Source organism: Molothrus aeneus, chromosome 6, assembly GCF_037042795.1.
Source record: "Molothrus aeneus isolate 106 chromosome 6, BPBGC_Maene_1.0, whole genome shotgun sequence".
NCBI classification, from domain to species: Eukaryota; Metazoa; Chordata; class Aves; order Passeriformes; family Icteridae; genus Molothrus; species Molothrus aeneus.
In genome coordinates this window covers 11,092,069-11,119,342 of record NC_089651.1, presented here as the reverse complement: position 1 = coordinate 11,119,342, position 27,274 = coordinate 11,092,069, and the positions used below count along the sequence as shown (strand labels likewise).

The 27,274-nt window shown below is 36.8% G+C and overlaps 1 protein-coding gene across 1 annotated transcript in view; it reads right to left on the bottom strand.

The window, feature by feature from the left end:
- Positions 1–27,274, bottom strand: part of SBF2 (SET binding factor 2) — a 232,509-nt gene that overhangs the window by 14,601 nt on the left and 190,634 nt on the right. Inside the window, exons 26-34 of the mRNA XM_066551479.1 lie at positions 23,896–24,094; positions 22,043–22,239; positions 17,795–17,932; positions 16,751–16,846; positions 13,278–13,349; positions 10,591–10,775; positions 8,593–8,769; positions 5,665–5,766; positions 4,320–4,505 (exon numbers count right to left, since the gene is read on the bottom strand). Of these exons, the coding sequence (XP_066407576.1) occupies positions 4,320–4,505; positions 5,665–5,766; positions 8,593–8,769; positions 10,591–10,775; positions 13,278–13,349; positions 16,751–16,846; positions 17,795–17,932; positions 22,043–22,239; positions 23,896–24,094 (1,352 nt within the window). The remainder of the gene's footprint in view (positions 1–4,319; positions 4,506–5,664; positions 5,767–8,592; positions 8,770–10,590; positions 10,776–13,277; positions 13,350–16,750; positions 16,847–17,794; positions 17,933–22,042; positions 22,240–23,895; positions 24,095–27,274) is intronic.

Sequence of the window (27,274 nt, the reverse complement as noted above, 5' to 3'; positions counted from 1 at the left end):
AGCTGTTTTTAAAATTACCATGGTCCCACTGAAGTAACTCCAAAATGTATTTAATAATCTTACAGATCTATCAGCTTTCCTTAGTTTCCTAATACATTTTTGTTTTTTTAAATCAATTTTTACTTATCCTGAGTGAGGAATACAACACTCCAAAGGTGCTGTGCTGGTGATGGCTACGAGGTTTTCCTGCAAACCCTGGAATGCCTGAGCACACCTCCCATGGGAGCAGCACTCACCTCCTCTTACACAGGGTGCTGGGACACAGCTCCTCACTGGGCTTAAAAGATGTCAACTCTAGAAAATCATCCTATTTTAATTATAGTTAATAAATTACCAAACAGATTCAGAAGAAAAATAAGAGAAGCTTCCTCACTGACATCACTTGCATAAACTCTGTCTCCCTAGAAGCAGGGAAAGCATCTGCCAGATGCTGCTATTGTGAAAGACTGATTTTGCATTAATAATTCAGCTGACACCTGGAGATATTGGCATAAACAATGACTTTTTATAAGATGATGCAGTTCTAATTTAGGAATCACTGCTTCATTTGTTTTCTCTGGATCTTTAGTTTAACCCTGATATTTAATGCATGTACTGGCTCTGTGGTAATTTTCTTACTGCACCTAGTACATGGATTCTAAAGGTTAAAAGTACTTGGAAAGGACCAAATGTTTGCTTCCAGTTAATGGGTAATTTTTTTTGAAAACTGATCATACATAATATATTACACTTCAGGGTTAAGTTGCAATTGGATTCTGTAGTTGTGTAACAATTTGCACAGAAACCAATGAAAATTCACAAAAATTTTCCAGTACAGATGTTGAGAAAACTTATTTTTTATGATAAATTCATATGAAATTTCAAGCAATAATTTGACTTCAAAATCGATTTTCCTAGAAATTACAGCCACACTGCTAGAATTTGGTAACTCAATACTATGAGTTAGAAGAGTTATCATTAGAAGGATAATCTAACTCTAGTTCTAGAAAAGTTACTCAGAATTTCCTTCTCCATGGGACTGTAGGTCATTCAGCTTACAGTCAAGTCTATATTATCAATATTAGACTGATTGTGCTTCCCATGCCCTGTCTTGGATGAAGATAACACTGGGCAAAATAATTATAACCCCTTCACACCCTTATCTTTCCTCAGAAGAAGTTACTCTCTCCTTCAGATGGACAAGCTGAAGTGCTTCTAATGGTCTTTTCTACCAAATTTCCCCCAGCATTTTGGCTGGGAGCTGCCAAGAAGCCCTGAGCTCTCCACGAGAGCAGCAGTGAACAGCTCCTGATGGGCAGCAGGAGGTACCGGTCCTGCTGGCACAGCTGCACCCAGGGCAGCTCAAACCCACAAACACAAAATGCTCTTCTCTCTAGAAAATGAACCTGCTCATAACCTGTGTATTTCCTAAAACAGAGGCAGATACCTGCTGAGTGACTGTGGTAATTCACTTGGGGGGAATTTTGGAAGGAATTAGAGACGAGACCTCTGAGTCATTTTTGATGATGCAGTTTATTTTTTTTTATCTTCTACATAGGCAGGAAGAGTGAATTTGGCTCAAATCATTACAGGATCGTTCAGAAGGTCACAGGACCCTTAGTTAGAAGACCTTTTAAGGTCTTCTTATTGACCAATAAAACACTGCCAACAAGGATATTTATGTTTTTGACCCAATCCTTAAATATTCTGTCTTATGGACCCATGCTGCAGTGTAAGCTTTCTTAGCCAATCATGTTATGACACACAAACCTACAATACTGCATTCTAAACTCCTTCTTTACCTCTGTAACTACTTTTATTCTTTCTATCTCTTAAACTCTAAAACTCTAAACTTCCCTTTACTTAGCTGAATGTGTCTCTGCTTTACACTATAAATCCACATTCTTGCTCCTAGCACCTAAGTTTGGAAGCCCCTTCCAAGGTCTCAGATCAAATCCTGTGTTTAATTCTAAGCTTTGGCTTCCAGGCTCAAAGTTCTGAGAGTTCCTTGCATTTGGATTCCAACAAGTGACAGGCACTGAAGCTGCTCCCTAAGGTGAATTGCAAAGGTGATGTTCCTGAATTTTCCTGACACATTCACATGTGTGCAGCCTGGGGCAAAACTGCACCTGACAGTTCTCAACAGCAGGGATTTGTCCCACTTTGCATTTCATTCCAACTTTTAAAGATGGAATGACTATAATCCATTATTCTATGTCCTTAGAACTGCAGATTTTGTTAAACATAACTTAAAGAAAAACCATGAAGAGAACATGGTCCATTCTATTTCATGGCAATAAACCCAAATCCTTGCATTTAATTTTTAACTTTCTTCTGGATAACCCATTTGTTTCCAAAACCTGTGTCATCTCTGAATCTTGAGAAGGAAATACTGCACGGGCATGTGAGGATAACTGTCTTGTAATGACAACTTTCCAAGATTTATTACAGTAAAACTGAAGCAAAGTGTTTCCAGGGGCAGAAACAGGATGTAGGTTATGTCTACATTAGCAAGAAATCAGAAGGAGCCCATAGTAGACAGACTGAAGTAGCTGCTGCTGAGGTCCCTGCAGCCATTCCACACAGCTGTGGCTTTACCTGGACTGGATTTAGTCCAGTTGGGTGGATGACTCCACTTTACATTGATGACCCCAATGGTTTTAAGCTAAGTGACAAATCATTGGTGCAATTTCAAATTCTTCCCAAAAAATGTAGTGCACAGGCACCAGAACAGCATCAAAACATGGTAAGGGGAGATGCTGGAAGGATTCCAACTCCAAATTTACACTACTGCTTAAAATGAGAGGTAGGTTTCCTCCATTGTACCAATGGATGGTATTATCCAATCAGCCAATTTAAGCTTAGAGAAGACACCTGAGAGCAGAGAGAACACAGCACCATGACCAAGACAAATTATTGATTTACAGAATTGAGTGAACTACCAGGCAGATGGGTTTCAGAATTAGAGCACATGGCAATTTTGTCCTGCTGTAGTCATTGCAACCAAGAATATGGGTTTTGTCCTACTGCAGAAAAGGAGCAATAACCCTAAGCCTATTGTAAGAAAAAGCGTGACATTTGGGCAACTTATTTGAACAAAAAATGCATTACTGATTCTCTTTAGAGAAATCTCCCAATTTCAAATAAAAAACAATCTTTTGACTACAACCACTGGGAAATGGATGAAACAGAAGATGTGACAAATATTTCTAAGGTTTTCATAAGGGCAGTGCTGTAGCAATCAATGCTTATTCCAAGAATAGGATTTATTAACTCCTGAGACAGCAATAATGATGGCTGTTTGTGTTTACCACTGGGACACAAGCAAAGCTGGGGATATTTTCCATAACATGTTTTTCACTCCTCTTCCTCTAAGCTCATTCATTATCAATCTCACATAGATATATCTGAAGATTGCTTTCCATTGGTTTAGCAAATTATTTAATCTGTGGAGTTTTCTTTGGGTAGCAGAGTAGGACCTACTCACAGACTGCTCTTTCATGCAAGTATTCACTACGAATGTGCATTCCCAGTAAAAAGGCTGGTGCCTTAACAGTTAATTTTCTGTGATACACAGTCATCCATACAATTTAACACAGGTTAATAATGTCAAGGAAACTTTCAGCTTTTTCAGTGAGAAAAATCAGAGAAGTGGGAAAAGAAGGACACATGTACAAGAGGAACTGTGCAAGAACCCTTTATATTTGCATACACAGAATTTCTGCAAACAATTTACATTTAGTGGTTTGAGATGGAGAAAGGGACAGACTTCAGAATTAATCCAAAATGAATATAATCTTCTTAACCTAATTTCTTCCTACACAACACAACTGTTGGTGTCCATCTTCTTCTGAACATGTACTAGACATAAAAATCAGAACACCTCAGAATCCCTGGTTTATAGCTGTCATTGTTCCCAGAACTGGTGCAATACAAGGCCTCTTCAAGGCTCATCATCAGGCACAAGGAATTAAAAACTGTCTAGTCCAGGTCCTAGAAACCAGGAATAAAGGGCTCTAAAAGCCACTCATAGCTTAAAAACCTTTTAATTGAAACCTCTACATAAATAACCTTAATAGAGAAGTACCACCAACCATCCCTCTGAGTCTGCTTTGGGTCAGTCTCCTCTGTGCATGCCAAAAGAGAGTAACTTCAGTGTTATCTGCCCTCTAGACAACCATTCCAGCTCTTCTTGGGGTGAAATCCATCCACTTTATTAACACCTAGGGAATGATGTTACTAATCTTCTCCCAAACCTGTACCCGTAACACCTGAAATACTGGAATAGACACATTTCTTCATGAAACCTTCTTGTAAATGGAAGTTAGAGATTGGCTCACCTGATGCACACAGTCTAAGAACTGTAAGAAAACAGGAGCAAATCCACTGCCCTGGCAGTTGAGGGTGAGATTGCTGCGCTGGCTGAATTTATGGCCAAAGGAGAGCCACTCCTTCTCCACCAGCATTCGGAATCCTTCCAGGGTCCTGTAGAAGGGGTCACTGAGCAACTGCACCAGAGACACCACCTGCATCACAGGACAGCATATTCTGGGTTACCACTGACAGAAGTCAGGGGAAACCTTTAGCAAATGAATGCAAGCATTCAGTAATCTGTTCATTGTTCAAGAAGACAAAGGCTTTCGTATAAACTCAATGACAAGTAGTTTATCACACCCATTTTTATGAAACAAGCCAAATATTCCACATGAAAAAGTTTCAATTGTATTGAGACTTTATGGTATCTGTAGAAGTAAAACCTAAGCACCTACACACTTGGGAGGTGGTTACAATGTTTGCTACATTGAAATTATGTTTGAAATAAAACCCCTTTTACAATAAACATTTAAAAGATAGTATCTACTACCTCAGCAAAATAAGCCTAAAAGCATTGGTCCTGAGGTTGACTTTAAAGGTTTTGCCCCAGCCAACTGCAGTCTGTTTTTATACACAGCATCTCAGGAGATTTTAAAATGCAGCACAGCCTTCTTGCACTTCCAGGCATGTATTTCTCCTCTCTACTCTTCATTTCTTGGCAATGATTCCAATAATTATGGTCACACTCTTTTGTGTGCTTGTTTACCTGGTACTATGATGCTGGGTGCACATGAAGGTTTCATTTACTAGAATTATGGATATCTGTGTTTCTCTTCTGAACGATGAAGCAGCAGCATGGACACAATGCATCGATTAAATCAGGCAGCAGATCTTGATTCACCTAATTTACAGTTTGAGGTGATCTGCCCTTGCAGCAGGTGTTACAGGCACTTTGGCACAAATTCAGTTTTCTCCCTGTGTGGTCTCTTAACATTACTTATGGAAATTGAATGGAAGACAATAAATTTCTCCTGTGTTTAAAATATACAGTGTTTAAAATGATAAATGAACAGTTGTGGTAACTTCTGGCATTCATTCTTACACGTGGTCAGGTGCAGGAATGCAGATCTTACATCCAAGCCTTAGAACTGTTAAGACCATCAGGACCTTTGGAATGAATTCATTTTAAGGAATCATGTCATGAAATAAATTGCAAATGAATGCAAGGATTCATGCATTCTGGTCTCTTCTCTGCTGCCACAACACAAATTTATTCATGTCACACCTAATTATGTGTCACTTGTGTAAAAAAGTGTTGCCTGGTGTTTTTTCTTAATATTGAACTATTTCAAGGTTTTAATAGCAGCTTACTTGAGCAGTAATATCCCAGCCATCTTCCAAACAAACCATAACAGAAGAACCATTTTCCAGGAGCTCAGAGATGATCACACCCAGTTGCATTATCCTGTGAAGCTATAAAATATTATGAATGAGTAACACACTCTAGATAAATCTTCAGATAATATCAATAAATAGAATATTTTCATATTTAAAAATGCATTCCTGGATCCACATACAGAGAAATACATTGATGCAGCTGATTAGGCAACAATAAAATGCAACAGTCTAAGGATTTCCATCTGAACTACAATAAAACTAAGGAAAGTTTTGAAGATAGGAGCTTAAAGCATTAAAGCCAATGAGTACTGTAATAAACTAGCTGTCATAAAAAGGAGAATGGGAACAACACAGCTGACAGATTTACTGGAGAGAAATTCCATCCTGGGCTTAACACTAAAATAATTTCCTGTGAAATATTAAGATTCCATAAAGTCACTAAGTACTTTGATGGGAGAACCCATGCAGGATATTTACAATATAACTAATACCCAGTACCATGGAAGTTGGAAATTAATGAACTGAACAATAATAACAACAACAGAGAAACAGTTTAGATAGTTGGGCAGACAGGCTAAAATATATGAAAGTGGACACTTTAATATTCATGACACAGTGATGCTAAAATAAGCAGGTTAAAGAAGTTCAGGTCAATCTGGGTAATTTTATCTTACCATGAGACTTCACATCATTATTACTAAAAAGAAAAATCTGTATGATGATTTTACCATTTTTGTATACTATGACAGCACTCTTGGTAAACAACATAATAGGTAATACATAAACAATTCAGTTTTTTACAGCAGAGTGAAATTGTTCTTTGTGCAGCACTGAATATAATCCAACCAACAGAAGCAATGGGAAAGATGAAAGTCTGAAAGAAGGAAGAAAACAGTACAGGAAAACAAACAAAAAATGGTAAGAAACATATAAGATCATTTATGAAAGGAAATAAGTAAGTTCAAGAAGTACACAAGGCACAGGAAAGTGAGAAGAAAATTAAATTGAAGAAAACAAGAGCAAGTTGTTTGGTTGTGCAACCAAACAACAGTTAAACCTTAGAAAATTTATCCTTTTTCATGGCAGTCTGCTTTCTTCCTCTTAAAAATCTGATTAATATTGCTATGGAAATTGTGATAGAAAAACCTTGACTCCTCTGAGCATTCACATAGCCATTATTTAGGCAAAAACCTCAACCCAAACAGATTAATTTTCCTGCAATTTTTATAAGAAAAGACTGAAAAGAGAACCACTTTTAAAACCAAGCTTGTTTATTCTTTTATGCTTTCTTAGGCAGTAAAACAGAAGAGAGGCTGTTTCTTCCCATCTTTAACGAGGAAACTGATTTGCAATCTGGTTTTACAGATTCATTGTTAACAATGCAAACCACTATTTTTTAAATTTGTGTTCAGGGCAGTGTTCAATTTTCCTCTATGCATTCACATTCTTATAAAGAAATAGTCCATACAGTGTTAAAATCTGTAATTTTAAACTTCTATTGCCCAGAAGAGGAAAGCTTAACACAATGAAAACATTTCTGAGATGACAGATCTATGTTCTTCCATGGGAATAGTAGAAAATGTGCCAAATCAGTCATAAATTAACTTTATCAGTCATAAATTAGCTTTATCACATAAGTCAGATATGACATGATTTAAACCACAGAAATGTGGTTTAAATATAACAAAGCCAGTGTGTGACATGATGTCCTAGCCCTCAGCAGAGTGATGCACCCAAAGCAAGGAATGATCCTCTGAAATATGCCAAAAGAGAGAACCCCAGTGTTATCTGCCCTCCATCCCTGGGCTGCTGCAGGGAACAAGTTTATTTCATTAATTCAATAATGAAATTACAGTAGATTAATTTATCTACACTTATGAACTTGCTCAACCACTCTGTAATGGAAAATATTCACATGCTGAGGAAGTCAGGTCTTTTTCATGCTCTCCCAACTTCTCCCCTTCCTGCAAACCTTGGTGGGCAGCCCCAGCCATGAGCAGCTCCTGCTCTCAGCCCAGGGAAGAAGCTGAGCCCCTCCTTGCAGCACATTTCAACCAGGAGTGCATTTCCTGATCTGTGATAAGTGACAAGCTCCTCACAAGTATTTCCTCCTTAAGAAATCAGCATAATTCTATTCTGCTTTCTGTGATTAATTGCATTTGAGAAAAGTATATTCTGCAGGGGTTTCCAAACATAACAAGCAGCTGTTAAAAACCATTCACTGTAATTAAAGTGCTTTTAGATTTACAAAGAGCTGGCTTTCCCACATCCTTCTTAATTTGAATCTTGCAAAGTTTGCTCCAGTCTTGCCTTTGTTTGGTGAATATTTATGTAAAAGAATATGAGATAGGGAAATAAAGGTACAGATTCAGAGAGAAGAGAGCGACATACATAGAATCCTCTCTTCCCCATATCCCACAACAGATATTTGCTTGTTTTTTAACTTGTGCATATCAAAATCCAGGGTGGGAACACATAGGAAGACTCAAATATTAGTTTTAAAATCAAAAAGCTCATTAATTATCCCACACTTTCTTTTTCTGATTTTTATCCCACACTTTCTTTTTCTGATATTTAAAATATATAAAATAAGAAAAATAATTTAAAATCAAGACCATGAATGTATACAGATAGAAAACCCAGTCACCTCTCCTTGTGTGTTCCATGCTATAAAACATAAATTTTGTTACAAAAATGCCTCCCCTATTTGTAAATATTATGATGGCATTAAAATAATAGTAATGCCTGTGTAATGCCAGAATAGAGAGCATGCAAAGAGCCTACAGTGAGCAAAGAGCAGCTGGTTAGAACACAATAGTCCTCTGTCACAACAGCTTGGAATTTATTTTGTGTGAGCAGCACTGCATATAGATTATCAGAAGTACCTGTCAGATGAATTACCTGTGGGAACCACTCTGACTCCCCAAGAGCTTTGAGGAATGTTGCCTCAGAGTCAGTGGGAATAGTGCTGGGAACACAAGCTCTCATCAGCTTTTTAAAGCTCGCCTTTGTCTGCCGGATGTCACTGAATTCAACAGGAACAAATTCACAATTCAAAGCAAAATCTAGTTTGAACCCCTGTATGAAAAGGACAACAGCAGATGTAATTTAAAAGGGAAGCATATTTTTCACTGACAGTCTCCTTAAATCCTAAAGCCTTGCCTGCTTTATTGCTAAGTAATTAATTCCTCATGAAAAATCAGTGTAGTTAAACACCTGCCCAGGATAATAAAAAATAGAATAAAAATCCTTGCAAAATGTACCACAATAAAGCACCCAACTATAACCATAACAGCAGAATGTACTGCACAGCAGCCATATTTTCAATAATAGAATTATTCAACAGTAATAGTGGTGAAAAACCAAAGTCCAGTTCTGTTCAGTTCCTTATATACAACATAGTATACTTCCTTTAACATTTTTAAAGCTAATCAACAATAAACAAATTAAAATATCTGTGTGGATGACATATGAAGAATGCAGGGCACATTTTGGGAGTTCAATAAAGCAGAAAAAAGTAACCTCCACACCTAAAAAGCAGCCCCATAGGTGCAAAGCAGCTGAGTCATCTAAACCATCACTGGGCTTTGAGGGAGTTGTTTGGCTGAGTACCTTGTTCAGCACAGAGCAGCAGCTGGATGATTTTCCTAGCAGAATTCCTCATGTTTTATTTAACTTACTGCATTCAGCAATAAGAGAGGAGGACTGAATTAAGAGACCAAGTTAGTTGACTGAAAAAAAACCCCACCAAACCCCAATGGATTATGATGAAAAGGATAATATGGAGAACATTACTAGGAAAAACAATTCTCATGTATGAAGCATCACTGAAGATGTGCATGCCAAACTTTTGGAGTTTTCTTCAATATTGCTTTCATTGAATTAAACTTGGCCTGCAAATAATCTTCATTAAGCTCCTTCATAGAATGCCAATCGAAAATGCAGGAAAGTGAAAGCCTGGTTTTAATTCTGTTTATACTTTGCATGGTTCAAAAACAAATTCAATAACTCAACAATGGCAAGTGGTAATAATGCATGACAAAAGCAATTGAGGAATGTAGCACCATTTCTTTAAAATGTTGTGTATTTCTGTTTGCCTCATCAATTTCTTTCATGTGATATTTAGCAGAATAAAGCAGTAGTTTCTGCTACACAGCTGTAGATGCATGACTGAACCCTTCACTTATCATTCATTAATAAATCAAACAAATAGAAACAGTCATTATTAGTGGAATATAGTAATTTAATTCTATGTAATTGATGCATTATTCTGGTACAGCATGTCTCCTCCACCTCTTGATAGAAAATAATTTCAGAAAAAAAATGAATAGTGATGTGTTTTCCTACTACCATTAATGGGGTTTGGACTTTTTGTATTTCAAAAAATACTTTAATATTTTATGTATGTTCATATCTTGAGTAAGAAAGTAGAAGAAACCAGGTTTTTAAATCTTTGAATGCAGAGATTAAAAAAAAATCTGAAAACACTTTCAGAAAACAAGTAAAACTACTAAGAATTAGAGGATACCTGTTTTTCGAACAATTTCGAATTGGTTTAGATTAAAATCTATTTGATAGATTTTCATCTAAACCATTAAAATCTATCAAATAATAAGTACAAAACTGTAGACACCATGGTCCTCTCCATGCAATCAAATCAGGAGTTCTGGGCTGGCTTTATTCTCATCAATTTGGCTTTGTGTGAGTTTAGTGCTGCCCACAGTAATGAAGGTTTCCTTCTCTTTTAATTGCTTCCCCAGCTAACAACATTTTGTTTCCTTCATAACAGATTTCCATGTTATTTTGAATACCAGTTACTGTTTGTAACAACATGAGAATAATTAAACTCAACCAAATAAAAACTACATTAAACATGAAAAAAAATTAAATTGTCATTACCCGTAACTGAGATTTTTCTCCAAATATGTAGAGGGCTGCTTGTCTTCTCAGCAGCTGACTTTGCAGAAAGGAGCTGCTGCTGTAGGGAGGGGGATTATCCTTCCCTGCAAGCCTTGCACCAACATCAATGAATGGAGTCTGAGTGTTGATAAATCGGTTGCTTGAACGAAGACTCGCCCATACACCTTCATAAGGATGAAGAATATTTAAAAAACATTTTGTGCGAGGCACTGGAGATCATATTTACTTACATAGATGCTTAAACGTGTCACATGCACATTTAAGGACATAATTAAGAGCATGTACTGGAAAGAAATCGATTTGTAACAGAAATTGTCAAAACCATCCTACTGCATAGTTTAACCTCAGACTCTCATCTAACTCTGCTTTCTACTGTAGAGAAAAGAGTTGCTATGATATCAGTGACACAGTGAAAAACCACAATTTGCAAATAGCAATGTCCATGTAAGTTCAGGGAAATGAAATTTCTAGAGGGACAGAAATCAGGAAAGTGCAGAAATCCCAAAGCTGGCAACAACGTGAAGTGCAGTGGGATGTGGAAGCAGCAATCCTTGAATGGTGTGGCATTCACATTCTCTGAACAGAGAGACATAATTCTCTCTCTCAGGGTTCTTTCCTGGAAAAGCACAGAGAGAAGAAGAGAAAACAATTCTTATCTCTACTTGCTGCTCCTGTTGCTTTTGCTCATGCAGAATGTGTTAGGAAGATTGTTTACCTGAAGGGAGTTCTTAATTGGGTTCTGGTGATGGTTGTTTATATTCATTGGCCTATTGGGTCAAAGCTGTGTCCTGGCTGTCTCAAGACAGTCATGGGTTTTTCTTTAGTGTGTAATTTAGTATAGTATAGTATAGTATAGTATAGTATAGTATAGTATAGTATATGTATCTCTTGAATATAGTATAATGTAATATAATCTATTTTACCAAAGCAATTGTTCAGCATTCTGGATCAATGGAGTCAGATGCCAATCATTGCATTTTACTACAGAACAGCATCATCCCAACACCCCAGCAGCACTCTGACTCTGCACAGTGTACACCTGGCTGCTGCAGCTCCATTGGCACTGCCAGGGGGGAAATTCTGCAGCACACAGCCATGCTCTCATTTCATCATGCTTGAGCAAGCTTTAGGGACTTTAACATAAGAAAGTAGGGATTTTTAATCTGATTTTTAAAATCAGATTGCCAAGGCCTGTTTAGTGCTAGAAGAAAAGACAAGCAGTAAATATTTCTCTGTTTCTTGTACCTCAGTTGATAACCAGGATTTTGTGAGATTGTTTTTGTGTGTGCAATGTGAGGCATGGGAAAGGTATTGGATTCTCAGAGTATGAATAGCACTACTTGAAAATCAAATCCCTTAAAGTACACTAAATTTGGCATCCAAATGGCAGTGTGAAATTCTTTATCCTAATATGCAGTAAATCAGATTATCAGAAGAGACTCTTGTCCATAAATCTGTGAAGCAAGATATCCAAAAGAGGCACCAGAAATACCTCATAGTACTAGAAATTTAGATACTGTAGGACCAACACCCACCCCTCTTCAGGAAAATCCAACAATGTGCATAGTTAACATTTCTTGCACACAAGAAAAAAGATGCAGATAACAGTAAATTCCATTGAGATAGCTCAACCAGCAAAATAATTTTATTCTATTTTTTAGAAGCAGGATTGTGTTTCTATTAAAAAATAATTCTGTACAGTAACTCTTAACAGGGACTTGTCTGTACAGCTTAGCTTGTCTGCCTGTCTGGCTGCTAGTCTGAGATGTGAGGAGATGAACTGCAGCAACTGAGAGTGGCTGGCAAGGAGTTCTGGGCAGTAACACCTCTCAAAAGCTCCCACTTCACAGCCAGCCACTTTTATAAACACCTCAAGCAGTAAAGGAGGGTGTTTAGTACAAACTTTTATTCCATGTCTCAGCTACTACATGTGAAATAATAGAGACTTTAGCAAGCAGAAATCACAGCAAATACTTAATAAGAGAAAGAAGTTCTTATTCATTTGGTATGAAAAATTTCCAACACAAACTGCTGTCCCCAAAGATGAAGAGTACAAAAATACACAGTGACACTTTGGAGCATTTCACAAATGCACTCATCATCAGCACTTGTGGCACACCAAAAGCAACAAAACTGGCTACAAAAACATGCAGATGAAAATGCTTGCCAGCATGGACAGCAGTGATTAAAAGGCACAATTATGTTTCTACTGTACTTTTGCCTAGTACTTTATTTTTGTTAGCAGTAGCTTGTGTATTACTGTATTATTATGACTTTCTGATTTGACAGTAATCCATTTTCCCCTGTTCATTAAAATTAATAATAACTATGGAAAGAAATTCATTGACTAGGTAAGTGTTTCTTAGCTATTTTCCTAAATCAGTAGGAATACTAAACTCTTTTCCAGAACTGATTTCTAGTTGTTTAAAATTTTCACACAGAAATTTTTCTGTATATCACTCTGTGTTACATCACAGTCACTGTGCATACATTCAGTGGGCAAAAAACCTCCAAAACATAACAAATCCACGACACTGAGCTAAAACCCTCAAAATTTTGTTAGTGCAGAAACAAAGCTTTCTGTCAGTATCACTTTAGAATGAATTAAGACATAGTAGCAGCAGATGGTAGAAAAGAATGGGCTTTCAGGACACAGAATACAGTACCTTGGTGGACTCTTTCCTTAGTTGCTGATTTGGAATTGGAATGAGTGAAACATTTATCTCTGTGCCCAAGCACTGGCAGATAACAGTAAAGACAGAAGGAGGAGGAATGGAATGCACATTGCAGCGAAATACATTGCAGGAGAGAAGAAAAGGGTTACTTATTAATTTCCAAAGATCTGGGATATATTGCATTTCTTTATAGTACATGATTTATCAGACAGCACAAATCTCAGGCATCACAAGACAAAACATCAATCAAGCCACAAAACCAATATAAAATGGGAAGGAGGTATCCATTTATCAAACAGGAATAATTTCCATTGTCATTGCAATAGCTTCAGACATGTTGCAAAGCCACCATGTGTTTTTCCATAATTATAATACCAAAGGAAATGTAATGATTAAATCATTCTGTTGAATAATTTATTGAAAGTTTCTATCCAGCTGAAAGTTAGTTTAATTCAAAATCCCAACATTAATGCCTGTTATAAAGAGCTGGTTTAGTCCAGGGACATTAAGTGTAGAATTTGATGGACCTCAAAATTAAAGCAGAATGCAAGATATTAGTTCTGTACACCTGCAAACATTTTTAAAAGCTTGTGTACAAGTATAGAATTTAGAAAACATGTAATAACTACCACAGAAAGAGATCTTCTCTCCTCTTGCAAAAATCATCATTTTCTGTGGGAGCCCTATGTGTTTATCAGTGCATTTATCTTTGGCCCAAAACCCACATCAACATAATTGAGTCCTTTTAATACAAATATTCTATTAAACCATACTTAAAATGTTAATGTTTCCTCCTTTGGAAATAATTCTCTAAAATTTGGAAATAATTCTCTAAAAAGTTTTTAATCATAAATATCCTACTATTTCTCCAATAGTGGTAAAATATACTGAGGAAACTTTTTATTCTGCTAAATGACACAGCAATGCCAGGTAAGAAGTGCTGCTCTGAAGAACCAATTTATGCTTACAAAGGAAGGAAGAGGAAAAGCTCTAAGTTTTGAGTGAACTTACAGCTCTCATGAAAGTATCAACCAAGAAAAGGTCAAAGAATGAAAATATATTATGAAAAATAAGTATTTGACCAAATATTCCAGATCAAAACCAACTTGACTGAGCTTTGGGCAGATGCTTTGTGACAATGTTCCAGATAAAGTAAAAAAATCATACTTGACACAGACACAAATATTCAGAACAACTGATGAGTGTTCAGAACAATGATGGTTTAAAAAAATTAGAAGTACTGTTCACGCACTGGAACATATATTCTAACTTATGTTTCAAAATTATATGTATTACAAATACATTGTCTGGCACAAAAAAATAGAAAATGTAATTTTCTACTGGTGTGTCATAGCTGAACCTGGCTTTTGAGCCTTGGTATGTGTGATAATAAACACAAGGAAAGAAAGGAGTGGTCCAGAATCCAAACCACAAAACCACTGCTATTGTATTTTGCACGGTGTATAATCCATAGCTGCTTGCTGCTTCACATGTGAAATATATCTAGCTGAGAACAAGTATGAGGAACTTTGTGATAATGGATTTGAGAACAATTTTAGTGATTTTATATACTCTGTGTATTTTTAAATTTCTTTTAAAAGAATTGTGTCAGCTAATCTAAAACCCCCTAGTGTTTACATCTCTCCAGGGAGATATTCCCTTTCTCTGTTCCCTCTTCCCCTGTCAACTTCTCACCTTCCCCAGGGCTCCCACTGTACTTGTCAAACATTCTCATGTTTCAGCAGAGTCCTCCTGTGTCCTGCTGAACTGTGAGCAGACACCTTTCAGACACACAGGGCAGGTGTGGCAGAGATCCAGCAAGACACAAGATAACTTCCCTGCCCTCCTCCTGATTACTGCTGAAATTCAGCCAAGGGACTCCACTGTCCAATAAAACACCATGGCTGTAACCTCATACTGTCTTCAGGCTCCTTTTTTCTTCTTTGAGTAGCAACAAACTCATCCCATCACACTTAGCACGAACTCTAATCCTAGAAACCAGCAGCAGTTATTTCAGTAACCCCTTTATCTTCAAAGGACAATTTCCACCCAGCACCAGGAGAGCTTTCCCTGCCTTATCTGCAGCCCCTTCCCTGGCCCTCAGCACCCCTGGGCTGCACCAGGGGATGGAGCAGAAGCAAAGCTCTGCTGGCAGCACTGCCAGGGCTGCAGGGCTCAGCCCCATTCATTCACCCCAGGGTGGCAGCCCCCACTGCCTCCTGCCCTGCTCAGCCCCAGCTTCCTCACCCACATCACCTGCTTTATTCACCTCAGCTACAGCACAGGAACGACACAGAGAGCACAGAACATAAACAAAACTCTCACATAGAAAATATGCATTGACTATGATTAATGAAAATGCACAGAATTCCTGTGATTCATGAAAATTCCCCAGTCTTTGGTGATCCCCATGTCCTCTCCTGCCCCTCCTCTCTTCCCTTCTGCTACAATTCTCACATCACTTCCCTACACATCCCTGAGCATTTTCCTTTCTCCCTCCCTCTCTGTTATTCCTTCCTTCATTTCCATAATCCCATCCCACCTCTTCTAGATTTTTTTTCCCTACAAAATATTTTCATCCTTCCCCATATGAGCTGTAGGTCTTGCATCCCACAAGAAAATTTAGGTTGCAATGAACCTCAGCAGATCAATGTAAACCTAACTAATTTCAGATGCTAAAAGTATCAAAAGAGAAAAAAACCAGCATTTAGATTCTTAGAAATAACTGTTGAAGGAGCCTTCATGGCTGAAAGGTAATAAATCAAATATAAAATGCTCTCTTTTATGGAATAGATTCATCCCTATTTTAACAAACCTACATTTAAGAAATTTGATGCACTAATTTATGTACATGTTGCACATAAAAAAAAAATCACAGCTTCATCAGACTAAAGGTGTAGAAGTAGATGGAATCCCCATAATAGAAAGAAATGTTCTTGTAGAAATGGCACTGATGAGCCCCTGTATCTAGGAATAAGTATTACCAAAAAATGCACTGTATTGCCCTACCTACTACACCTGGCCACATAAGTCCTTACTACTTGGAGTAAAATTATTCACAGATTATTTGTAATGTTATAAAGCATCAGCAAAGCTTCAGACACATATTGGAGTGATTTGTAATTGCAGATTCTAAAGTCTATAGAATTCTTATATAAAAATATGCATTTTCAGGCCATACATAGACAAATTAAAAACATGAATGAATCCCAAATTATTTAGAAACATAATCCCTATCTGACTGCTTAATTTTTCACTAATTCCAAATGAAACTAACTTTATTTCAATGGAAAGTAAAGAATTTGAACAGAAATTAGATAATATTGTGGACTGAGGCCAATCTAATTTCTGTTTTGTTGTTTCACAGAGCAACAAATCAATAAAGAGTATAATTATTTTTATTTCACTAACAGTTTTCATCATTTATTACTTCAAAGAATAGACTTTGAGCTAGTCTTACTAACCTCCTCGAGCAAAGCTATTGGATAGATTTACATCCAAATGTCCTGGCACTACCTGCTTAAACACAGTGGACATTCTTGAAGCCCTCGTTTCAGTGCCTAAAGTCAGCCAAAAAAAGAATAGAAGATTAAAAAAAGCTACAGTGTTAACCAGACTAATACTTAATATGACTGATTAAATGCCCTTTTTCACCCAATACAGCGAATTCTTGCCAATTTTGTACTTTGGATTTAGTTTTTAACACAAATGCGTACATTGGCAACAGTATGGAGGTGTTAGATACAGCTAAGCAATCAACATATTTTACAATAAATGAAGCAAAGCACACACACTTTGGGATGGTGTTACTTTACAAGAAAAGCCACTGTTTGGCAGTATTAGGGCAATTACAACTGAGTAAGACAAAACAGACACAATTTCAAGTCACACAGTCCTTCCTGACACGTTGGGGTTACCCTCACCTAAACCTCACTAGGTTTCTTCATAAAATAACTGAAATAAAACATGGGTTATCTTCTTCATGGCTCCACCTAGGCATAAATCAAATAGTGTCTTTTGAACTTATTTTCACTGCAAAAAAAGCTCTATTTGGGAATTACATTAAGTAGAAACCCATTTTGAGTATGTAAAGCATGAAGAGGCCTCTATGCCTTCCATTGCTGCTGCAGCTAAACAATGTTATCTGTTCTGATCTTGCAACCTCATACTTCCTCACTATACAAAATAGAGCAGATTTTGCCTCATTATATAAAATAGAGCAGATTTTGCATCCTTTTAAATCTGGTAGTCTTTTATTCAATATGCAGTTTATGCTTCATTAGTTATAAAAGAATTTACTGCCAGATTAATATTGAAAAGTATTTCAGGAAAGATTACAAATATCCTTTACACAGAGAAACATATTCACTGAAACTAAGAGTGAACAGGCTACCTGGAAAGCCTAACAATAAAGAAACAACAGAATTCCTATGGAACACTGAACTATCACTAAATCAGAGAAAAGTCTCAGCTGAGCCAGAGCAAAGCCCTGTACAGAGGAGTTTTACCTGGAGACAGAGCAATGGTTGGGCTGACAGTGAGGGTGTTACTGCCATTCCTTTTGCAGTGGACGGATATCACATTCAGCAAGGCTTGCAGGTATTTCTCCTGTTCTATACTGCTTGAAGATTCTAGAGAAGTGGGGGCTAGAGTCACAAGAAGAATGGAATGCATTAAAAAAGAAAAATACAATTTGTAAATACACAGAATAAAAGGCTTACTGTGTAAAGCAGAGCATTGAAAATGTCCTGGTTTGTCTATCAAAGGTTCAAAAAGCCTCTCCTCTGATGACAAGCTGTTTATCACTTGGCTGCACAGCAGGATCCAGAAGTGTTCTCTTGCATTCCACACAAAGCTGAACTTCTGAAACTTTCACCTCATGGTCACTACTTAAAACATTCATCACTAGCCATAACATCAGCACAAACTGAGCAAAGATCATGCAGCTTTTCCTTCAGTCTCCAAACAAAAAGTAACATTTCTAAGGTTGTGGTGCTTGTCAGCAAAATGTGCAGAGAACAGATAGAATTATTTCTTTAACAAAAGTAAGTCAAAACCATACTCAATCAGTTCTTCCTCATTCTAGAAAAGGGTTACATACCTGTACTTGGAGATTCCTTGGGATACAGTGCCCATTACAAAAGTTAAGTAACCATTAACAAAACACAGAACCCTCAAAAATAAGAAAAACAAATAATGCCAACCATTGTGGTATCCCAAAAACCCTCAAAAAAGAGAAAAACAAATAATGCCAACCATTGTGGGATCCCAACCATAAACTCCACCCATTGTGTCCAGGTGCAAGGACCTAAGGAAAGGAGATGAAGCTCAGGTCCTGGGCCATTGCATGATGACAAAATAGTGTTCAGTATCAATGAGTCAGTTTGGGTTTTTTTTCAAATACCAAACAAAATTTTTGGAATTCCAGTTTATTGCAGCCATCTTTGGACTTACTGTAGGGCAAAAGTTTCATAGCTGCTTAAACCATGACTTGGTATCTTGCTCACAAGAGCCAACATTTGGAATAAGAGACGGAGTCAAAGAACTCGATTGAGCACATTTTGACAAAATACAATGGTAATTTGTAAATAGTTTTCTCCAATGATGATCCAATCAGATTCTATGCTGGAGACTAATAGACAGTAAGCTAATTAGCTGGAGGTGGCAAAAGAAATTTCAAGATAGAAATTAGTATCTAAATTGAAAGTCCAATTAGGAAGTGATGATGTTTCCTGCAGGATACATCATGCTGTTTCTTTCTGAGCAAGTGGAAAAAGCCTGAGCAGGAACATTATTTTCTCTTCTACTCCTAAGCAGGATTTACACACATCCTGAAATCTACTGAGATGATCTCTGGGTCCCCTAGCCCTTGAAATAATACTACAAAAAGTCAATTTAGGTCTTAACAATTTAGTTAAATTAAAAGAAATGAGCTGTCTAAATGAAAGGATAATGTCTATACCACTTGCACTTACAAAGGTTTATTTTGTGAAGAATATTGTGTGTATTTTAGAAAACAGCTCAACTTACATCAAAGTCTGTCATTGGACCATTCAGATACCAGAATTAAAGACTGAGGGCAAAAATGTCCTTGTGATGGTTTAGAGATGGAAAATCTGTCCCGTCATCCTCAGCACAACTCATCCCATCACAGCAGCATACAGAGGTGACTCAAAGCATTGCCCCTACCAGCAATGAACTGGGATTTCCATGAAATCACCACCTTTCACATGCTGTATCCCATGGGAAGGTCACCACAGAAACATGGATTTAACAAAAGATGGGGGATGGAGATCCTGGTAGCAATTTTATCCCATTTAATTTTGTTTTTGTCTCAGGAAAGAAATGCATTGCTTAGTCCTGCATTGCTAATATGTACTTCATATGCCTGGTCACAGGTTGCTCCATCTTTATCTTACAAGTCCTGTTACAATCAATAACTCAGCCTGAAGCAAGATAACTGTTCTTGGGTAGTGTTACTACATCCAAGATACATAAATGTTCTTTCCATAGGGTAGCTGACCAATAAATGCTAATTTAGGTGTAGAATGTCATATTTAGAAGTACAGTGTTCTGGAACAGAATTCCCAGAGAGGTCAAATTCAGAAACCAACTTGCAGAAACATTTCAAAAGATATATACTCTCCATTTCATATCTGAACATCTGTTAATAATCTTTTTTTTTTTGATAGATGTTAGAAAAGACAATTCTGTGGCACATGAAGTTTGGTTCCACACAGAAATTAAGTACTGTGCATAATTTCTCAAAAAATATGTTCTGTGCTTCTTATATAACACAGTGACCTCCAACTATGCTTTGAAAGCTTGCGTAACACACCACGTAACAGGAAATCACAAAAATGTTCACCAAGTTCCAGCAGGCCCCCCTTGTTTCTCTGTATCAACCCAGAACTGACCAATAAAAACCTACTCCTATTTAGGAAAGAATGAATTTGTCAACTTGAATTTAACTTCAGATTCTCTTTGTCCTCTCAGTTTGATTCACAACGCGTTTTCCATTATAGACTTCCCTTCACTGCACACAACTCCTGCTGAGACAGCTGTGTACAACTACCTTTGCTGATCACTTTTGTTTCAACAAGCTTCAACTCCATTAAAAGTAACATAAACACCCTAGAAATATTCTCCAAATTCCTTGCTGTGCCTTCCTGAGGGAAGTCTCCATCTTCTTCACACTTTAAAAGGAGCAGTAACTCCAAAAGCAAGTATCTGTCAGACACAGCTATTGTCAATCCGTTTATCTACTCCATAATATTCTGGTGGAGAATATGGCAATGGCAATATAAAAGTCTATATAAAATATAGACTTATATAAAATTAAGTGTATTGGTTTGACAGTGTCAAACCATGACATTAAGTTAGAATTATATAAACTTTATATAAATTTAAGAAAAGAAGCCATCAGAAAAGTACTTCAGAAAACATCAAAGTGTTTGTCTTTACATAATTTTGAGACAATTCCTGCAATAGTCTCAAAAAACCTATTTTTTCTATTTATTCTAGTTGTACCAGGTTAAAGATGCCTCATCTGTATTTCATCCAGGACAACCAATATTAAATCAGCTGAAGACTAACATTTGAATTGCCTGGGATTCACACCATAAGGATGTGGGAGAACTGGTGTAGCCATTAGCTTTGGCAGCTGCTGTGTCAACTACTGCTGGTACTTCACTGATTCATTCTATTAATCCTTTCAACAAAAACACATTATATAAATTTCAGTTCATTGCCCTCATTGCTCATCACTCCAACTAAAAAATGTTCCCACAAAACACCGAAGAGATACATTCAATCAGTGTTATAGCAATGAATATTCAGCAGATAATTAGTGATTCGCGAATTAGCCTTAACAGTCAGTCCAGATACCGTCTAACATTAAAAACATTTTTCTAATATCTTTGAAATAATGAGATTTTAAAGGTGCATTTGACACACACAAAACCTCAATATGTCTGATAAAATTGCTCTTAAAAGTAAGAAGAACATGGGTTACATAAAGGCATTCTGTGAAGGAAAAATTATGGAGGGCTATGTAAAAATATTTAAATCATAATCTTCAAATGACTTTTATGGCACTTGTTATAAGTGTACAGTATGCTTCTTATAGGTTTTGAAAAATTCTACAGAACACACTTGAATAGAGTGAAAACTTTTACTCACCTTTTAGCCATTACTGGGGAAAAATGCAAACATAAACAGGACATAAGAACCTCTCTGATACTTTAATGAGTTTTTGGTACTCCAATTCGACCTCACATTTCCTTTTCCTCCAAAAAGCAAAATTATGGCCTAATTCTGGAATAATTTCTAAACAACTATCAGTTTGATTAAAGAAAATACTGACTCATTCTTGGCATGAAATTAACTCTGAAAAAGCCATTAGCATGAGATGGAAATCCAGGCAGTCAGAAGTATCCTAAACACTGCCTGTGAATGATGGAAGTCGATGAATGTTATTTCCAAAATTAATGTTACCCTAATATTATACTCCTCTGAAAAACTAAAACAAACTATTCTGATAAATCTTGTGTTGGTCCAATCTCTAAATTATTCATTCACATTTTTTTGAACTGCTTTCATACCATTCAGGATTTTGACACATGGTAACTAATAACATCAGATAACCGCTTACACCCTGAGACTTCTGGTTCAACCAAATCACTGATTTTCCTCTGGCAAAATCAGCATTTCCACGTGAAACTCCTTCTACAGAGAGCCTGGCTGCACCCACTCACCCGTGGGATGTGTGTTCTGGGATTTGAAGAGGCCCACCACACTTTTCCCATGGAAGCCCCCAGACCTGAGGAGCAGAGTGCTGTTTTTGGTGTTCTTCCAGCACACCACGGGCAGGCGGTTGTGGCGGTAGCAGCGAGCCACCCTCTGCAGGCTGCTGTCCTGCACAGACTGAGGGACCACCAGCAGCCCAGGATAGCTGCATGGACAGCAAAGGGAAAAAAAATAAAAAAAAAATAAACAATTAAAATTGCTTTCAAAATGCTCAGCAATAAAAAGAACATTTCTAAAATTACAAGCTGAAAACACGTCTTAATGAAATACACTTGAACTGTCTTAATGAACTTAATGAATAGCACTTTAAGCCTTAATGAAATACACTTTAACTGTTAGAATGACTTTTATTTTTAAAGTAATTTTTAGTCCAAGCCTAGCAAATACATTAAGCAAACTGCATTTTAAATAGAAATTAAATTATGAAAAATTTGTAAGACTCTCATTACTAATCACTTTCCATTTAAGGTTCCATTTTATTTGGTAGTATTTTTCTTCTTAGCACATCTCTTATCTATCACTATAATAAAGCCATATTTTTAAGCATGACAGAAAACACAATTTTGAGGTACACAGATGATGCAGTAGTTCCATTTTGACAATTGTATATGAAATATGAGAATTGAAAGGAAAGAATGTTAGATTGCCTGAAGTATCACAATGAAAACAATAGTCTTTCGTTTATGGAAAAATATATTTAAATTTTACAGTTGGAGTCCTTGGAACAGAGTGCTTGACACTGCATTTTTGTGTTCTGTTAAAACATTGCAATGCACTAAGAGATTAGAACATTCACTGATATAATACTTTAAAGATAGAAAACAAAGCAAGATGGTAGTTTTGTTCATGTTAGTGAAAGAAGGCTTCAAACAATATGAAATATAATTTTCTATTGCCTCCAAAAAAAAAAAAAAATCAACTTAAGTGCCAATTTCATGTGTTAAGAAGAAACTAAGATGAGGAACAAGAAACAGCTGTTACTAGATAACTGCTTAGTAGATAACTTTTATTCCCTCTACAATATACACTATTTCTGCAAATTCAATTCTTGGACATTTATTCAACTGCCCTCAGACAAAATAAATGTACATGCTATTTACAGTCTACACAGCAACCACAGTAATATAGCAGTAGGTAAGCATTTATATACTGAGATCTGTAATTCTTTCAGATACTAATTGTAGTTAAAAAAAAGCCTAGAGAGTAATAAAAACTTGTGGTTTTAGGGGAGGAAAGGGTTGTCCACATAATGTTCAAAGCATAATGAAAATGGACAGATTTCATGCCTTCATCTGCGTTGTACTCCATGGTGACTAAACAAAACCTGTACTCTAGACAAGTCAGAAAACAAGAAAGGATCTAGTATTTTTCTTCTGTGCCCTTCTTCCTGGCAATTCCATTGTCCATAATGAAAGCAATGACCAGCCTAAACTGGCTCTAGAGAATGCAAATGTCTTCTGATATGACTCATGCAGATAGGCTTTTGTATTAAAAGTAATTTTTGTGGGCAGTGTCAGCAAACTACATCAGCTTTCACAACAAAAAGAAAGGACTTAGTAACACTGATGTGCTAAAACACAGCATGTGACTTTCAGCACATGACAAACTTTGAAAGTAAATACTTTCATGAAGTGAACTCTAACACACATTTTTTAATTTGAAGAAAATAGTTATTTATAATTGCTTCTGAAGCTTGCTTTTTTATTTTGGAACAGAAGACATGCTAAATGCAAATACATTAATGCAGCTATACATACAAGTGTCTCTAGTTTCAGCTACTTCAGAGAATTGACAAACTCACCTCCTGCAAAGGGAATACATCCTGTTCAGTGCAGTTATTCTCAAGTATTCTGTTTTGGAGCGAGAGGAATTGGTGCTGATGGTGCCCAGCCCCAAGCGCTGATAGTCTCTGAAGCAGGCTCTTTCCACTAACTGCTCCATGGTTGATTTTTCTGATGCTTTCAGGGTACCACTGGTGTGCAGCTCACTGTCATCTGAAACTGAAGGGAATAATCTTACTGGGGAGGCCAGCAGTTGCACAGCAAACAATGCTACTTTCTTCCAAACAAGTTTGTGCTGCTCTCAGTGATGAATGGCAAGGTCCAGGACATGCAAACCACAAACCCCACTAAATTTATAAACACTAAAATAGTATTTTGTCAGCAAATCTGACTATAGCACCAAGTTACCTACTGGCATGGCTGATATCTCTCTAGCTAAAATCCTAGAGAAAGTTATTCACATATTCATTTGAACTGAAGACAGATAATCTTTCTTTACCAATTTACAATTTCTTTACAGAGTCATTACACATTCAATATAAAAGTGAACAACACAATTTTTTTAAACTATCTTCAGAAGAGGTAACAATCTTTTTAAGGCTTTAAATGTTTCAGTGTTGTAATTTCACAAGAGATGACTGTTGGGTTCTGAATGTCTCAGTTTCAGTGTCAGCCAGCAGCTTTCTTCAGCCATGCATATCAGCTGCCCTTTCCAAAGCAGAAAAAACTTCAACCATGAGAGATAAAAAACTATGTCACAAGTTCAAACTACTCTGAAATTCAAGTCAAGCAAGATCTTTGTACAAAACCTGCCACCTGCCTATTAGTGACACTTTCAAGCATTTCCAAATACTTCTGAGAGCAGATTTACTGCTCACAGCACGTATCAGTTACTTGCTACCACCTCAAGCATTGAAATATGTGCATATGAGACCTATTTCTTCATGGATGAGGCACTGAAAAGTATATGAGGATTTAAACTTAAAACAGGACTTCATAAAAGTGGAATTTATTTAGAAAATAAAAATTATGCTATGATTAATATTTCACTGGCAGTAGACAACATTCAGAATTTACAGAAGTAGTACCTCTGATTTTTTTTCTGTACATCTTAAGCATAAAAGCTAAATGAAAAATTTTCTTTGCCCTTTCAGCTAAAGAAAAAAAAATCTTTATTTTATCTAAATAATAAAGTTGAACACTCTGGATCTCCCCTCTTTTTCCTCTTTTTTCATATATGTCATGGTAAGAAGAAGTCACAGAACATCTGAAGTAGGAAGTGCACTAATGAGAAACAAATTTAAATGAGCTTTAGAAATAATTCTTTTGGGTCATACAAAATCTTGGTATTCAAAGGTTTTGAATGAAAAGCTATAACTGACTCAAGATGAGGGTGCATTTTGTGAAGTATTTTTTCCTAAATGGATTTTTCTCTCATGAAAGCAGGTACATTGGTGATTAGACTTGGCAAAATACTCTCCTGTGCATAAAAAGCTAAACATAAGAGCTCCTATCCATGTCCTTAAGCTGAAGAGAGAGATGAAGACATTTTGCTGCCTCAAGTTTAACACGATTTATTTGATTTTGAAAAACTAAGGAATAATCCCTCTATTTTACTGTTCTTGAGATATGACTATTTAGAAAAGAAGGTTTCAGTCTCTTGTTTAATTGAACACACCCATATGACTACTATAAGAAAAAGAATTTACTAATGATTGAGATATTCTAAACTCTGAAAACAAAGAGATGAGGAGGAATTTGAGGGAAATCAGATGTTCATTGGCAACAACTCATAACTACAGTACTGTACCCAGTTTTCAAAATCACATTGCAAGTTAGATGTGGACTACCTAAAGAAGCCTGAGAAGAGAGCAATGAAGAGGATCAGAAGTCCATCAAGACTAATAAACAAAGAACTGAAAGAATAGATTTAACATTGAGAAGATAACAGAAAAATACTACAATAGATCATAAATACATCATGCATTGCAATCAGAACAAGGGGAATCATCTCATCTATCTGTATACAGTGGCAGAGTAAGAAAGGGTTTAAATTGCAGCAAGAGGATGTTTAGTCCTGAATCTCAGAGAATTGCTTGTTTTCTCCAGCATTAAGGATGGTTTCAGTATTGGTATGAGCTGCCTAGAACTGTGGAACCTCCACCTTTGAAAGCTTTTAAGAAGAAGTCTGGCAACACCTATGAGGAACAGATGAAGTATGTTGATCTTGCCTTGGGGCAGAGAGTTGAACTACTTGATCTCATCAAGTTCCTTCCAGCCCTATCTTTAACAATTCTTTTTCAAGTGCATCACCTGCTGTAGATAGTTCATTGTTGGCAGAGCTGCATAGTTTCCTATACTGCAGTTTTTGAGACTTGCAAACAAGTCAAAACCAAAGCCAAAGCCACAGCAGTCAATACAAAAGGAATTGCAGTGATTGCTGCCTGTGCTCTCTGCACTCTGTCTGGAGCAGAGGCACTGCTGCTGACAGCTCCCTTCCCTGATGTGCCAGTGCTGCATGGAGAGAGCAGCAAACTCAGCCTCTGGTCACCTTAACACATTCCCAGCCAAGACACCTGGAAACCAGGTCTAGAGACTCACAAGTTGTAATTTTAGATTTTTTTTAGGGAAGGAAAAAAGTGACTGTCACTAATCTTATACAGCACCTGTGTTCATGGAAGAATACTGCTGTTTTTTGTATCAGCAGTGCAAAAATTCTGCAAACTTCTTCATCATCAAGAGACTGTGAGTACACAGGTGTACACTGTGCTTGGTGTCTCTGGGTGAAGGACACAAAATCATCCCAAAATCACCCAGTTCCAGCCTGCAGAATTGCTTCTGACCCAAAGAACACATAACATCAGAGCACATGCTAACTCAGCACTTCAGGAAGATGCTGGAAATTCAATTAAGAAGGTAATTTTTTAGCACTCTAAAGACACTCTGTTTTCCAAAGCTTTCTTTTTGCTTACTTCTCCTCACTTTATCTGGAATGAAAGAAGAGAAACAGTATTTTGAAGCTTGCCTGGAATGGCTTTCTTCCATTTCAGAGAGAACAGAGGCTTCATTCCTGCTTTAGACAACTCTCATACATCTGTTCTTAAGTCACATGAATTGCCTTGCTCAGTGACCAAATATTCAACAGCAAAATTCGGCTTGTTTGATGTTTGGAAGAAATTATCAGTGTTTGAAGAACACTTCATTATCTGAGATGGCGATGTTTTTTTTTTTAAAGAAAGAATGCTTTGACAAAACAACACCTGTTTATGTACAGGAGAATCTGGTTCCCTCTAGTGGTTTATTATAAATTAGCAGTGGTCCAGAGAAGAATATCCAAGCAGCATTTGGGAGAAGGAAAAGAGGCTTTTTGGGAAAAGTCAAATGCCACACCATCACACA